This window comes from Carassius carassius, chromosome 14 (genome assembly GCF_963082965.1).
Source record: "Carassius carassius chromosome 14, fCarCar2.1, whole genome shotgun sequence".
NCBI classification, from domain to species: Eukaryota; Metazoa; Chordata; class Actinopteri; order Cypriniformes; family Cyprinidae; genus Carassius; species Carassius carassius.
The window spans coordinates 23,688,547-23,703,772 of record NC_081768.1 but is presented as its reverse complement, the minus strand read 5'-3'; the positions used below and the strand labels follow the sequence as shown (position 1 = coordinate 23,703,772).

The following is a 15,226-nucleotide window of genomic DNA, read 5'->3' as shown; positions in this document are numbered from 1 at the left end:
TTTCAGCAATTTTTCACTTGTCATAAAATATAAAGTGCTGATATGCTTCCCAGTTTATGTACAGGGGTATGTTAGGTCATTCAAACTTGGAGTTATCACCTCCCACAGATTCCTTTTTTTTCTATATTAGTATCCCAGCTTCTTACAGTTTTTTATTATTGTTTTAATTGTTATTATTTTCCATTTTCTGCTTTCATTTTAAGTGTAGTTCAGTTTTGGTCATTTTTGTCCTGTGTTTTGGTAATTTTTTTTAGACTGGGTATCATTTTACACAATTAAATGCACTTTAAGGTACCTGAATTATAAAATAACTCTCCTATGAATCCACTAAAGGTCATCCCCTGTTTCATGTGTTAAATCCTGCAATGCACTTAAAATACTGGACACTTTGCAAACTCCACTGCATTCCAACCTCGTCAAAGTCACCAAACACATTTATTTTGGAGAGTACTAATTCAAAATCACCAACAGTTTAAGCACTGAGGACTGTCACGTAAGAGTCTCCACAGGGGCTTTCTGTGCTAAGCATTTCTACACTGACTGAGAGCTTTTCCAAAAACTAGACATTGGAGACAAATTATCATTAGATAACAGCATTCCCTCTGGGTGTCCATCAGGAGCCAGTCCATTCTGTAAGGGAACAGATAAGAAAGGTCTTGAAATTGACTGGAACAGTCTGTAATTCATAGGAGGTACAGACCTGCTTCTGCCATTTCTGCCTTTATTTATAGAGGACAGTACAAAGAACAGAAAGAAGGTGAAGTGGCAACCATGCCATAAGTAAAAATGCTGGCTTTAAGGCTATCAGCTCAGCTAGGAGATATAGATTTTTTTTAATTACAGACCTGTAAAACAGCTCAATCTGAGGAACAGAGAGAAAAAAAGAGCTATAGAGGAACCCCAGAATCATCTACGTTTTCAGTGAAGTTTAGCTGATGCTATAACACTTATTGACAGCTTCAGCCAACAAGATGGCAGAGGGGCTTTTCAATTAGTGTGTGTCAGTTTCACCTGCATTAGCTCATTATTGTGTAGGTTAGGTCAGGGTAGTTGTTTGCAGGGGCTTTGGTTTTACCAGGCTAGTTATTACTTCCAGTCGGTTGCTATGAGAACCGCTGTAGCTGTAACCCTTCAGCAAATAAATGATCATGTCTCATAGGCATTAACAAATATGCAATTATGCTGTATGGGTCGATAGCAAACAGAGATAAGATGGCATAAATAACACTAATGACGCTGTTGTCTGGAATTTCCAGACTATCTGTCTAATGACAACAAAGGCCTGTGTGACCAGGGCACTGTGTTCTGTCCTGTAATCACTATCTGGAGAGATGGGACCATCATGCCAGTCTTAGCTGTATGATTACCCTGCGGTCTTCAGTAACTGCAGGCGGCGGCAATGTTGAGCACTAGCAATCTGTGCACTGCACCATGATTCAAACAGAGACGAGAGACGGCAGCTGACATGCATGTTAGGACAATGGATTTATTAAAAATGACTAAATGGGAAATGTAACCTTATAGGCAGACAACCTTCTTATAAGGATTATCCTTATTTTTTATTACATTTTTGAAGATTTAGAGCTTTAAAGTGTCAAGATGTTTTACATGTTTTCATCCCATTACCTTTCCAATTGTTTATCATGCCTACATACACTCATTTTAGAGAGACAACCTGCACGAGAATAATTTACTTAAAAAAAAAAAACCTGATTACTATTAGACAAAATATAATCTTTAGAAAAATATTAAAATGTTATTTTTCCATATATTACAATGCCTGGAAATCACACTCTTGAAACTCCCAGATATTTTCAGGCTGAAGAACAACATTGTTGATATTCAGTAAAAATGCAAGCTTGGTTTATGATATCGTTTAAATGCACTACCATTCAAAAATTTGGGGTCAGCATCAATTTTAAACGTGTTATTTTTTTACAGAAGTTCTTATGGCTACTAAGACAGCATTTAATTGATTGATTGATTTTTATATATACTGTATATACACATCAAACATCAATACAGCACTGCTACAGTAGAGGATGAATCCAAGACAGAAGCTCATTTCACATTTTACAAAAACATAAATCAATAACGGGCATTATGCAGAACTGATAGATTGCACAATTTTGCGATCTAATGCCAAAAATCAATAGAAATGTTAATTCTCTATTCGCCTGACCCAAAATGCATATAAATTTGACTGATAAGGTTGAAGAGAAACTAATCTAATATCAGTGAATTATAGGTTTTGAAAAGCTTTTATGTATCGATTAACACTAACAACACTTACAATCCCATCAAACTTGTATACTGTATGATGAGACAGAGCCAAAGACCACAGGATGTTGTTGCTAATAATCAAATGCCATCCAGACTGTTCTAGCTCAACAATGATGACACACACGAAAGGTTTAATTGTTCACTTATTACAAACAAAATATATTTATTCTGCTAGGTACAAATTACAAGGAGTTCATTTACAGGCTCACAAGCTTGCTGTCATTTACTCAAAAGATAAAAGGGGAAGCAAATCAATCAGTTCATCAGTGTGTGCATTATTTCAGTATCCCTGATTTTTTTTAAACAGACCGTTAAGATAAACAACTGTCTAGAAAGAGGGACCCATCAGATATACATATGAGAAGAAACCGGATACAATAAACTCTTATGTAATAAATGTACATGTGCAATGAAATCAGATGGTGCTTCTCAGATTAGATGTACTTGTATAACCAGTGGGTGACAAAATTTTATGTCATCACTCCAACCATAATAATTACAGAGGGCACATGAAGGGCAAGTCACTGTGTTTTTCGGGGCTGGGCAGCGATATAGAGGGCCATTAAACAGTAGAGGGTGCCGCCAATCGTCAAGCCCATCGTAGTCCTATACAGCATTTTGTCCATGACTCCACGCTTCAGGTGAACCGGTGCTCCATCACTTTTCTGTAACAGGTCATAAGGTTTAACACACACAAACACACACACAAAAGATTTTTGTTAAATTCTCGTTTTGTAAATTTATTTTTTTATTTATTTGCATTGCTACATTATTTAATTTGGCCTGAAAGAGTGCCTCCTACCCAATAATCACAGTAGGCTTTGTTAATTTTGATATGAAGCATAATTTCAAGCTTTCAAATAGTTGATATCAAAAACATTTAAACATTATCATTTTGACAGTCTTTTCATATAGTGTAACAGATCACTATAGCACCTCAGTTTAAGCAGCAGCATGGAGATGAACTGATAATCTCTTCCTGTTTAAGACTAGTTACAGTAAGAAAAATATGAAAGAAAATTGAAAGGTTTGTGGAAATAAACAGTGCAAAAGACTAAAATCATGCTTCTTGTATCACTCAGTGTATCAACCTTGGAAAAATATCACTAAAACATAAGTAAGCAATGTAATGTAACATTATATTTACCTCAGGAAAGACATTCAATATTAATCATCTTGTTAAAAATCTAGATGAGCATTTTGCTAAACATATGCACTATATTATATTTTAATTAACCTATTAGTTACATCTCATTTATTGAATGTTTAAATAAATCCATAATGAAAACAAGTTATGACAGTCACCTTTAAAGGTTTATATAACATGTTAGAATAGAGTCCATGTAAAATCATATCTATCTATCTATATATATATTATATATATATATATATATATATATAAACTGAATAATTTAATGTTTTCATACAATTACATTTGTATGTGTTGATTCTTATATCTAAAAATAAACAGCAGTTGAATCTGAATGTTAATTTTAACTTTTAATATTATTGCAATGTGCCAACCGTACAGTTTACAGCATTAGATAAGAGATTATTTTACTTAAGAAAAATGGGTATGTACTTAATTTATAAGTATATTTTTTCTAGAGAATCAGTTATGGACTGAGAGAAACTGTCTAATTTGTGATGATAGAAATTTAGGATAACGGTTAGAGTTAAAACAGTTTATTTTATAGTATATTACACTTACTTCATACTATTATAATAACATTACATTATGCATAATTACACGCAACTAACTCTAAATCAAACCCTTATTCTAATTCTAAACATATACTAAGTACATGTGTTGTGTTAATTAACATTACTCAGTATTTAAATGTGTACACTGTATTAATGACACCTTAAAAAGCTGAATGCGGCTTTCCAATTATAATTTAGAGTATGAATTTATAATACTGTTTAGAGTCTTTCGTTTTTAACTCAGGGGGTGCAAAATATGAAGCTTTTTTAAGACTGATGCCAGCCAACTGTTTGTACTGTTTTGGCTTGTGTGTGTCCATGCTTCAAATAAAGAAAATCATCAAAGGAGATGGAGTCCATTTTCTATTATGAAATATCTAAATCACTGGGTTAAAAATCAAACAGCTTAAAAATAAATAAATAAATAAATCACAGTGCAATACCTGGAAGATCTTCTGCAGCTCAGGAACTTTGTTGATTCCCATGTAGTGAGCCACGGACCCGGTCTCTGAAACAACCTTGGTGGGTAACGCAAAGATCATGGGAGGAGCTTGAGAGGGAACCGTGGGCTTCAGCCCCTGACAGGACAAACACAACCATGACATAAGAGCTAGAGACATTACGCCACCAAATAAATCACTACTGCCTTTATCTACTTATTTTAACATCAGTCCAAACCCTGATGCTGGCATTGTCTTCCTCTGACATCAAAAGGACACCCACCCCCCACAAAGGTCACTCGTAGTGAACCACATCTCAATATCCGAAAATTACCCCAAAATTACCATAAAGCAGAATCATCTAAACCTGGATACACTAACATCACACGTGATGAAACTACTAACTGAATCATCATTTATGACAATCAAACACTCTTAAAGTGGTTTACCCTCTGGGGCTTAAAGATACAGTCATTGTGAATTGTTGTATTAGGGAAAAGAGCTGCAAGAGGATTGTTCAAAATGTTTCCTCGTCTGTTTGATGGAAGAATAACAGCATATAAGAAAATAATGACCGACAGACTGAACAGATAAGGACATGATGGAAGGTAAACAAACCTTATAACCTCTTAACCTTAGTCTAAAAGAACTTTGAACGCTATAGCTGTCAGTAACATTAAACAAATACACCTTAACTTTTCCACTATTTGGTATAATTTCTGTTCTGTTAAGTTATGTTCCCTTCCAACAGCTGACTTTCATGAGCTCGGAGGAATTGTGTGTTATTATGAAGCTATAAAATCCGGCCATGTTGCAGCTCTAGTGTCGGTCTTTAATCACTCGGATTTATTAACGTTAACGACAAACTTAGACTGCATTACTTTTTAACAAAGGCAGCCGTGATGGTTAATCCAGAGTAGCTGAGAGTGTTTATCAGCAAAATTAAAACACAGAGCTGAATAGTGGCTAAGTGTCTGTGAAGCGCTTCCTGTGAAGGTCACTGCAGATCCTCACTTCTCATAAAGCAGCAGCTGAAGGGTTAAGTACCTGCGGGCTGTAAGCGGACGCTGCTGTCACTCCCGTTAACTTCCCCGTGACTCCGCTGACCTTATAGTACATGTTTGTTGATGATACTGTGAGTCACACCGCAGACAGGATCAGATCGCGTCCCAGCACCTGCTCTCTTCTGTGTCCGAGAGTGAGAGGACCCCAGCGGAACTCACGTCACTTAGCAGCCCGATTCTTGCCCGATTAAAAAACAAAGCGTCAACCCTACCTTCAGCCTTTGTTCAGACAAAATGCTATTATTAAATTGTGAATCAAATAATTTACACTACTGAGCAAAAGTTTGTGTTCCAGTAAATTGCAAATCGTTATAATACTCCCCAACAATACTTTGGAATACCTTCTACAACAATACAAAACAATACCCTTCTTCTTAGATCTCTCCACTTGTTTGGGATTTATATAATATGGTCTGATTAACATTATTTAGAAACACAAATTAGACTTTTGGGTAACACTTTAGAATAATGGTCCATTATTTAATGTTAGTTAACTACTTTAGTTAACATGATCTAAGCAAGAAGAATCCTTCTACAGCATTTATTAATCTTAGTTGATGTTAAATTCAACATTTACTAATGCATTATTCAAATCAAAAGTGGTGGTTGTTAACATTAGTTAATGCACTGTGAATTAGCATGAACTAACAATGAATAACATGGACTGTTTAACCTCCTGCCCTCCGGGAGGCGCTTCAGGAGCCTCCGGACAAGGACCACAAGATTCAGGAACAGCTTTTTCCCTACAGATGTCTCCTTGCTGAACTCTGCCCTCTGACACCACCCCACACCACACACACAGACTCCTCCGCCTCTTCACCAGTGCATCTGACTGTTTTATTTATTTATTTACAACAAGCAAAAAACTGTAAACTTATTACTTGTACTACTGTCTGTTCATCCAGAAACACTGAGTAATCCATTTGCACACTGAAAATATTTTCTATGCTGTACTGTCCATTGCACTAGTGTAAATTATGTTCATATGTTCATAGTTCTGCCTATAGTGTACATACACTTTTACATAATCCATCTGTATAGTATGTTCATAGCACACCTACCTGTATATCATGCTTATAGTAAATTATGTCCATAATACTTATCTGTATAGTTATTGTACATATTATAGACCTTGTATATTCTGTACTTACTGCTTATTGCACTTCTGGTTAGATGCTAACTGCATTTCGTTGCCTTGTACCTTACATGTGTAGTGACAATAAAGTTGAATCTAATCTAATCTAATAACTGTATTTTCATTAACTAACATTAACAAAGATTAATAAATACAGTAAAAATGTATTGTTCATTGCTTGTTCACGTTAATTAATACATTACTAATTGACCATTTTTCTAAAGTGTTACCGACTTTTGAAATATTATTTAGGATATTTTTATCTTCTCTTAAAAAATAAAAAGTCAAAAATGTCAAGTTTAAATAGCATATGGAGCTCATCATGAAACCATTTTTTTGTGTTTATTTGGAAAAGCAACAAAAACTAGCCTAATACAAAAAAGTACCACAAAACAGTCATTTATTATTTTTACTATTTATTAATATCCAGTGTTCATGAATTTTGTAAAGACCAACTTTAGCTAACACAGAGGCAAATAGTTTATTCAAAATAGACTTTCTATTTAAAAAATACATTGAAAGCTTACAGTATTAGAGAATGCAGAAAGAAAAGTGGGAAAAAATAGCCTAACTGTAGTTTACAGCAGGATTTCAAACACTTGTCTATAACTAAACATTACTGGGGAATAAAAATCCCTACAAAAAGCTCAAGCCATGTGTAATAAGCCAAAGCTATTATATCAGTGGTACACAACATATGATCATAATGCACAACTGTTGTTACAACAATAAAATACGTTTAATAATAATAAAATCTACTTTAAATGGGTTGTGTCAGAACTGTGTATGTCAAAATTTAAGTTAACACAACAGAGAAATATATAAAAATATTACAGTAAACATATATATGTCCATTGAGACAATTTTTGGCAACACTGTTTAGCAAGTGTCATATGATGAAGAAGTCATATGATGGTACAGTGTCAGATGTGAATTCTCAGTGTACACATTAAAAATTATAAAACTGTTACACGTTCCTCTGAGAGATCTCTTGCTGATGTTGCGAGGGACTGAAGTGAAACTGATCACATCCTACTGACAAACTGAAATATCTGTTGTTTTATGAGATGTTATTTATTCACATGTTCATAGCTTTTAGCTGTCATGAGCTTTTCATTAGAGCAGTGATGTATTTGCATGTAAAGTAAACAGGTTCCCTTATGTTTACCACGATTAATGAAGCAGGCAATAGAGAGAAGCAGTGGGATGAAAATGTATTAAGAAACAAATGAGTGGCAGCTGACACCTGCAGTCTGCAATTAATTTCAGGGATTTCGCTTATTTTCACTTTCACATTAATCTCTGGGTGTTGTTGTGTGTACACGTGAGCCAAGGGAGTGTGTGTCTGAAGTGATCTGAAGGCACACTGGAGAACACCTCAGCATGATCTCTTCGGGAGGTTTAATTAATGAGGAGGGAAGTCTTATCACGTTTCAGTCTGACACATTTTTCTTCCTGTAACCCAAAACGGAATGCATCTATTTCCAATCACACCAATTTCCGTTTATTAATTCACAAAAGCCAGTGCTGCAGTCTGTGACTGCTGGTTTCCATACATAAACTGCTGTGAGGAATATGAATAAAGATGACGATGATTAGTAAGAATGTGGTAATAACAGAGGAGAGAGGCACCGCACCTTGCACAAGAGGAATTATTCTTAGAAAAGGTGAAAGTTTGTCGCTTACTTCTTTAAACGGGTAGATTGTCTGTATTTAAACTGCCGGAATATATATATATATTCCTTTATACATTAATAAAATTTATAAAAAATTGACCAAATAGAGTCTTAAAGAAATATTGTACCATATCATAGTTGTAATTTTATTATGTACTGTGAGATGCATACATTGACAATGGAAGGTTTACCATATTAAAAACAAATTGTGTAGTTTGCAACAAAAGTGCAAAATGTTTTCTTTTGAAGTCAACATGAATCCGTTTTACTTCTCTGCTCTGAATATTAACATGTGTAACAGAACAGCACATTCAGTGAGGAAAATGTAGGATAGAAAAGTGGATATTACGTACCATAAGGGACTAGGTTGAAAGGGAGGAGTTATAAACAAAACAAAACAAAACATGAACATTATCAGCTAAGGAGGGTCTTTCAAAGGTGGATCAAATTATTAAGTTAAGACTTTTTTGAATTTGGAATAATGCAGAGATGAATGCCCAAGAAAATAAACAGGGTCAATTTTCATGATGACTCTTCCTTAAATGTTGACTTCCATTTAACAATGGAAACTGGCCAACATTATTTACATGTTATTTGACATCAATTAACTCTTCTGTTACAATTTTACACACAGTTTTTTTGTTTGTTTGTTTTTTTTTTCCTCCAAAGGTGCACTTAAATAAATGTGTCGAGATGAAAACCCAGATAACAGCACAATCTCTGAATGTTCCCTTAAGAGCATTAAGGAACATAAGGGCCACAATAACATAGAGACAGCAGTGAGTCGGGGAGAAGTGGGTGTCATGGGTGACTCCATGGGAGGAGATGGCCTTGAGGTAGCTGTGTCATTAAAGATCTCCAGAACCTTGCTTTCTATGCAACCCCAAGGGTGCACAAGCCTCAAGGCATCTCACTCCTGTGTGAAAACTGGCAGGGCGGTAGAAGACATTCAAAGGTAGAGGATTCGGGGAGAACTCTACACGCTCTGCGTGGTGTCATCCAAAACACCCAACTCTCCATGACAGCACTCTCTCTCGATGGCTGTTATGTTCCTCTCAGCAAAACTGCCCACACAGCTCTCACTTTATCCTTGTAATTCTCAGTCTATTCCGCTCATTATGTCCCACTACCTCTGGAGGTTTGCTGTCACACTAAATTGGGTCTACACAACAATTTAGCCTGGAAATAGTATTCAGAAACTGGAACAGATAGATTAAAATTCATGTTTTTGTAATCTATTGTCATTAAAAAAGAGAGGCTCTCAATATTTTAAATGCTGGAAAAGTGGTACTGCTTTAAAACTCCATTGCTTATAAATAAAGGCATCATCAAAGAGAAAGGTTCCTGGGTGACAAGACGATTAATTTATTTCTCTCGTATCTGCTTGCCAACACTGTGGGCTGCCTAAGTGGCGTTCAAAAGCTAAATCCTTTGGAGGAACGCCACATATATAAGGTAATGCGCAGATCTCAGAGAGAGGTTTTTGAGTCTTTTCAAGGCCTCTGAAAGTTTCCCTCCAGCAGTGTGTACCTGTCAAGTACACCTGGCCTCTGCGATACAGTCACCATGGCAGCCTCCTCCAGCCCCTTGAGTAACATATACAACACACACTGGAGCTCAGCAGCGCTGAGAGAGTCTGTTCTGGAGATGAATGCAGCAGACGGAAATGCCTAGGGAGATCTTTGCACTAGCCATTGATTTCTCTAGGAGAAAGCGGTCCAGTTATTGGCCGCAGCCAAACCTCAGAGTCAGTTGAGGAACTCGGCAGACAGGCTTCGGGTGCAGCGAGCCGAGCGGAACTTGAGTTCGTGGTAGCACTGCACAAAGCTGTGGTAGATGAAGGTGATCGGAAGAGCCAGCAGCACTATTCCACTGACGACACACAGGCCACCAAGCACACGTCCCGGCACAGTGATGGGGTACATGTCTCCATAGCCAACAGTGGTCATGGAGATAATAACCCACCAGCAGGCGGCAGGAATGCTAGCGTATTCCTCATTCCCGGACTCCAGATCCAGGCCGTGCTCTAGAAGTTGCGCCAGTGCTCCGAATATGGCCATTGCCACACAAATGAAGACCAGGAGCATGACCATCTCACGGTAGCAGCGCTTCAATGTTAACCCTAAAGTCTGGAGCCCCAGGAAGTGTCGCGCTAGCTTGATGACCCAGAAGATTCGCATCATGCGTAGCACGCGCAGTGTGACGCCGGCTCTCTGCAGCTGTGAGTTTTCTCCAGTCACAACTGTCATGGTGACAGAGATGTAATAGGGGGTAATGGCCAGCAGGTCTATGATGTTCAGTGGACGTCGCACAAACTCACACTTGTCTCGGGACACAATGAAGCGTACGATGCACTCTGCCGTGAACCATCCGATGCACACCGCCTCAATGATCCTGGACAGGTGCGCGGTGATGGGGAAAGAACAGAAAGACAGTTTAAGAGAGAAAGAACGGGATCAGGAACAGAGTCTCATTAACCACATCAGATGTTTAATTCAAGGTGCCAAAGTTTGAAAGAATTCAAAGCCATTTTAAAGCTTTCATCTTGTTTGCTAAGCTGTTGAATGATTTACACATTGCTATTGCTGCTCGTTCACAGATCCTTTGAAAAACTGACTGAAATTTTCTGAGGCTGCAAGTAGTAAGGTCAAAAAGCCAGCAATCGCTTTAGGAATGAGTTTACTTCCTTCAGAATTACGCCTCTGTTCAAGATTGCGCTTACAACTTTAATAATGGCTTAGAATTAATGAACTGATGAAATTACACTAGCAAATAAATAAATGAACAGCTCTTTTGCTGTCTTTTGATCCAAATGACCATTAACTAATTGCTAATTGAAACAAATGCACAGTAAATTTATATTTTCATTATGTGAAACTGAAATATGAGTCTCTTGAAGTATTTTGAAATGCACTCTATTCCATGCAGGCGCTTGGATTCCAATAAGGCCCAGCAACACCGTTTATGGAGTAATGCCAATATTGATCACAGTATTTGTATTCCTCTCGCAGACTAATGATGACAGTAATGATGTCTGATGAAAGCCAGACAGGAAAATGGATTGAAGTGTTTTCACAGAACAACAGTAATTGTTAGTGACTGACTGAAAAAAAAAAGAAAAACAAAACGAATATTAAGCATATATGTCAATGCTCATTGTCTTTATCTATTTTGGCATTTTGTTCAAACGGTTGCTGGGGCTTACAGGGTTGGATAAATAACTAAAACAAATTAATGAAGGCAAACCATTCCAGTTCAGAGTCCTGTCAATGTCTCTTTGTTTTAAAAACCAAATCAATATAATTTCAAATTTGATTCTGAGGATGATTAGAATTTTTTTGAGCTGAGAACTGGTGGAACAGATTTGGCAACAGATAGCCAAGTTTATTTCTCTTTGGTTCTCTGAGAGAGAAACAAGTTGCTGTTTCAAATCCACTTGACAAGTTAGACTTTTTTTTTTCATTTTAGACAAATTCAGATTTTGTCTTTTATCAACAAAATGACTGGTGTAGCCTATTTCTGTTCCAGTGTTTCAAACCCCAAAATAGATGCGCAAAATGTCCCATTTTACATCAAGTGGAGTGAAACTCTTGTTTATATGCAACAAAATTGCCTGACGTTTTCACATCAGATGTGCTTTTCTGACAGAAGTCAACTTTGAGCTGGAATAGAAGCGACACGGAGGAAAAATGGAGACATTGAAAGTTGTCCCCAAAGACATAATCACTCCTACTAATGACAGCTGAAAAAAATAAAATAAACCTGATTTTTCAGCAACATAGACCATGTTATATTTTGTACACACAAACACACACAGTATGGAAGTTTGCTCCTCAGGTACCAGTACCTTCAGAACAGTCCATGTGGCAGTTATGAACATAGAACAGACAAACACAGAAGTTAAAAGGATATTAAATACAAAGAAAATTGCTAACATACTAGTTTTTCCATTGTTTTTTTTCTAACACTATTTGTTGCAGGACTCTACCTATGTAGATTACTAGTGGCACCAGTATTCAACTCACCTTTTGCTCGTTTATTTATTAATCTTATTGCCACCCCCCCCCCCCATTAATTAGCTTTTTGTTTTAAATAAACTTAAATGGGGTCAGAGAAAAACAGCTTAAATAATTGAAACATCTGACACATTTTGCTGTTTAGAATCCATTTCTCCTCATGACCATAAACTGCTGGCTCTCAACCTTCAGTCAGCACCTTGGAGAGAGACAGATCTACCTTCCTCAGAATAATGCGCTTTCCAGCTTCGCTTCAGTTTTAGCTACGCACACTGTTACCAATCTCACAATCAGTGAAAACCGAGGAGCTTCGAGATGCTCGAGTAGGCTATTTGTTGACTAGACTATGAAACTTTATGACTTCTTTTCATGCTGAAAGATAAAAGACAAACATTTAGGAAATATGATAACATGACAATATACACATGATACAGAAGACGTTAGACAAGTGTGGTTGCAGACGCGCATATTTATAGGTATTGCTTTATAAGAAATAGGCACAAATAAACACTTGATGTGTTCTTGTATTAAATCAGCTGGACAATCAGCTTGCATTAAAACAAGTAAGATGTGTTTTTAAAAGTTGAATTGATTTTGACTGCTCATGGTATGGGATGTCACGCAATGCACGTCATCTGACTCCTTTTTAGACTAGAAGAATTAAAAATAGTGCGGTCCGAACACATCCTAGAATCAAATTAATAAAATAACTGGAATAAATTATAGGCGATGTTCTTGAATAAAATGGAAGAAAATGTTTGTTTTTTTCTGAGTTTGCACACTGCACATTATCTCTGCACACAAGTGAACATATTGTGAGAAGCATTTGGCTGGTCGTGTGATTTCAACGTCAGCCCCATGAGGAGACCCTCTAAATGTAAAATAAAACAGCTGTCCTAGGCTACTCTATACCGTATGAGTGTAAATCACAGATTTATTAAAAGTTCTACTTATTTGATCGTGTATAGCGTTTTAATTAGAGTTCAAATTGGTAATTGCACCTTTAAAAGCCATTCAGCGTAATTCGAGACACCTATGAGCGCTGTTTCAGTTCCTCTGCCTGGTGTCAAGCTGTTTCTGAACACAAGAACGCATCCTGTGTCAACGACCCCTGTGGGATATTTTACCGCTGAAATCTCACAAAAAAAGTTAGGAAGTTTATTCAAGAAAGAAGACGTAAATACCCGGATGGATGCTCTAAAGAGTCTGTGTACCTTTGCTCTTCCACTGTGTTGCTCTCGGCAGTTTTCCAGTCTGGAAGAGTGCTCGCGCAAAGCATTACCATGGACACAATGACAAAAATCACCGACACGGACGCCAAAATTTGCGCAGCCAGGGAGGAGGTGGGCTCCTCGAAAGTCCTGCGCATTCGCTCCATCCACTTTGAGTCCCGCTTCCCGTTTGACGACGAATCCGTCCTGAATTCATCGTCCGTTTCGTGGTGCTCCTCGGTGAAGTGAGTGTACGTGTCGGACATGCGTTCGTCGAGTCTCCGCTGGCAGCAGAACTCCAAATGGGAGCTCTCCAAACCCCAGTAAATCATCTCGTTGTAAAACGACAGCTCGCACATATGCGGGACGAAGCGCAGTTTGCCGTACTTCACGTACAGCATAATGAAGCCGAACGCTTCTGAATGTCTGTCAAAGAAGAACTCGTTCCTCTCTCTATCGTAATCATCGCACACTTCCAGCACTTCTCTCTCCGAGGCGCAACTGTGGAGACGACTCACTCTCCTCAAAGGGAAATCCTTTATTACGTCCTTTGGAAAAGCATACTTGGTGCCACCCACGTTTATGATACAGACGCCTTTGCCGAACTTCATTTTTGCGAACTTTTAAATCCTAGAGTGCGGATGAAAGTCATGTTCAGTGGGTCGCGTCAAATACTCCCAGCTTTAGCTTCAAAGTTCACGCTTTCCCTTTCTTCAAGTGTCCACCACGCGGCGTGGGAAGCGGATGGAGATAACGCTGTCTCTCTTGGCATCCTCGGTTTGGAGAAAACTTGCTCGCTCGCGGTGCGCTGTGCCCCGCCGATCTCCTCTCCACACACGCGGCATCACGAGGGCACTTCGGTTTCCGCGATGCACCGAATCAATCCAACCTGCGAGTGAGGCACCGGGCGCGAACAGTGATGTTATGCGTGCGCGCACACGCGTCTCTCCTCTCGATATTCTGCGGTCTATCCACAGATTTCAGGAGACACTTATCTGTCGTTTAGAGTCTACTTCAGTATCTAAACGCTTGCAAATTCATCTTGCACAATCTTCATAATGCCCTAGTTCTTCAGTAATATAATTTTTTACTCATTTTGAAGAAGAAAATAGATCTTAAAATGACTACCTTAAAATTGCATTTATTATAAAAAAGTTAAAACATTGTAAAATGTACTTGCAGCACCATTTGTGGTTTCTCAGATCACTGGAGTGACTGAACCTTCTGGAGCCTCGAAGTACGTTTTAAATGCGTCTCAAATATCCCATTGTACTCAACGAACTCCATAATTCATATTTCAAGTGCATTTACAGATCTCCCTTATGATACAATTCCTAGAACTGTTGACAGTCTTGCAGAATGACTCACCATATAATTTAAAGAGAATGGGCAGAATTCCCTGTGCGAAATCACATTTGTACATATTTTAAAAGTTAGTTTCTTGTTACTTTTGTGATCAGTGTTTACAATAGATTTAATTTAGTTTAGTTAATGTGTTATTTTATTCTTGTGTATTGCACATATCCAACACACTCTCAACAAAGGTGAAAAGCCACAGTTTAAAAACAACAAACAAACAAAAAAAATCAAAAGTCATCTTTTTACTAGTATGTGACATCGATTTTATAAAATTAGTTTAGATTCAATTTTATTGTCACTGCACATGTAAGGTACAAGGCAATGGAATGCAGTTAGCA

General features: G+C 37.6%; 2 protein-coding genes across 4 annotated transcripts; both read right to left on the bottom strand.

Moving 5' to 3' along the window:
* Positions 1 to 2,413: 2,413 nt before the first annotated feature.
* LOC132157384 (cytochrome c oxidase subunit 7A-related protein, mitochondrial-like) lies at positions 2,414 to 5,636 on the bottom strand. Its single transcript, XM_059566719.1, has 3 exons — positions 5,475 to 5,636; positions 4,431 to 4,565; positions 2,414 to 2,948 (listed from the first exon to the last, which is right to left on the bottom strand). Exons 1-3 carry the CDS (start codon positions 5,544 to 5,546, stop codon positions 2,805 to 2,807), a joined length of 351 nt encoding a protein of 116 aa, XP_059422702.1. The 5' UTR covers positions 5,547 to 5,636; the 3' UTR covers positions 2,414 to 2,804.
* A 2,798-nt stretch (positions 5,637 to 8,434) lies between these two features.
* On the bottom strand, positions 8,435 to 14,392 carry LOC132157383 (potassium voltage-gated channel subfamily G member 3-like). 3 transcript variants are annotated; one of them, XM_059566717.1, is made up of 2 exons: positions 13,503 to 14,392; positions 8,435 to 10,696 (listed from the first exon to the last, which is right to left on the bottom strand). In XM_059566717.1, exons 1-2 carry the CDS (start codon positions 14,138 to 14,140, stop codon positions 10,051 to 10,053), a joined length of 1,284 nt encoding a protein of 427 aa, XP_059422700.1. In that variant the 5' UTR covers positions 14,141 to 14,392; the 3' UTR covers positions 8,435 to 10,050. The 3 variants fall into 3 exon arrangements, 2 of the variants coding, with proteins under 2 accessions (XP_059422700.1, XP_059422701.1); XM_059566718.1 differs by having other exon boundaries at positions 13,533 to 14,392; XR_009437540.1 differs by lacking the exon at positions 13,503 to 14,392 and adding an exon at positions 12,150 to 13,127 and having other exon boundaries at positions 10,561 to 10,696.
* Positions 14,393 to 15,226: the final 834 nt, after the last annotated feature.

Coding starts and splice junctions, on each gene's coding strand:
- LOC132157383 (XM_059566717.1), bottom strand. CDS start 14,140: ATGAAGTTCGGCAAAGGCGTCTGTATCATAAACGTGGGTGGCACCAAG. Junction 10,697..13,502: donor TCTTTAGAGCATCCATCCGG/GTATTTACGTCT, acceptor GCACCTGTCCAG/GATCATTGAGGCGGTGTGCA.
- LOC132157384 (XM_059566719.1), bottom strand. CDS start 5,546: ATGTACTATAAGGTCAGCGGAGTCACGGGGAAGTTAACGGGAGTGACA. Junction 4,566..5,474: donor CGTCCGCTTACAGCCCGCAG/GTACTTAACCCT, acceptor TTGTCCTGTCAG/GGGCTGAAGCCCACGGTTCC. Junction 2,949..4,430: donor AGCTGCAGAAGATCTTCCAG/GTATTGCACTGT, acceptor GACCTGTTACAG/AAAAGTGATGGAGCACCGGT.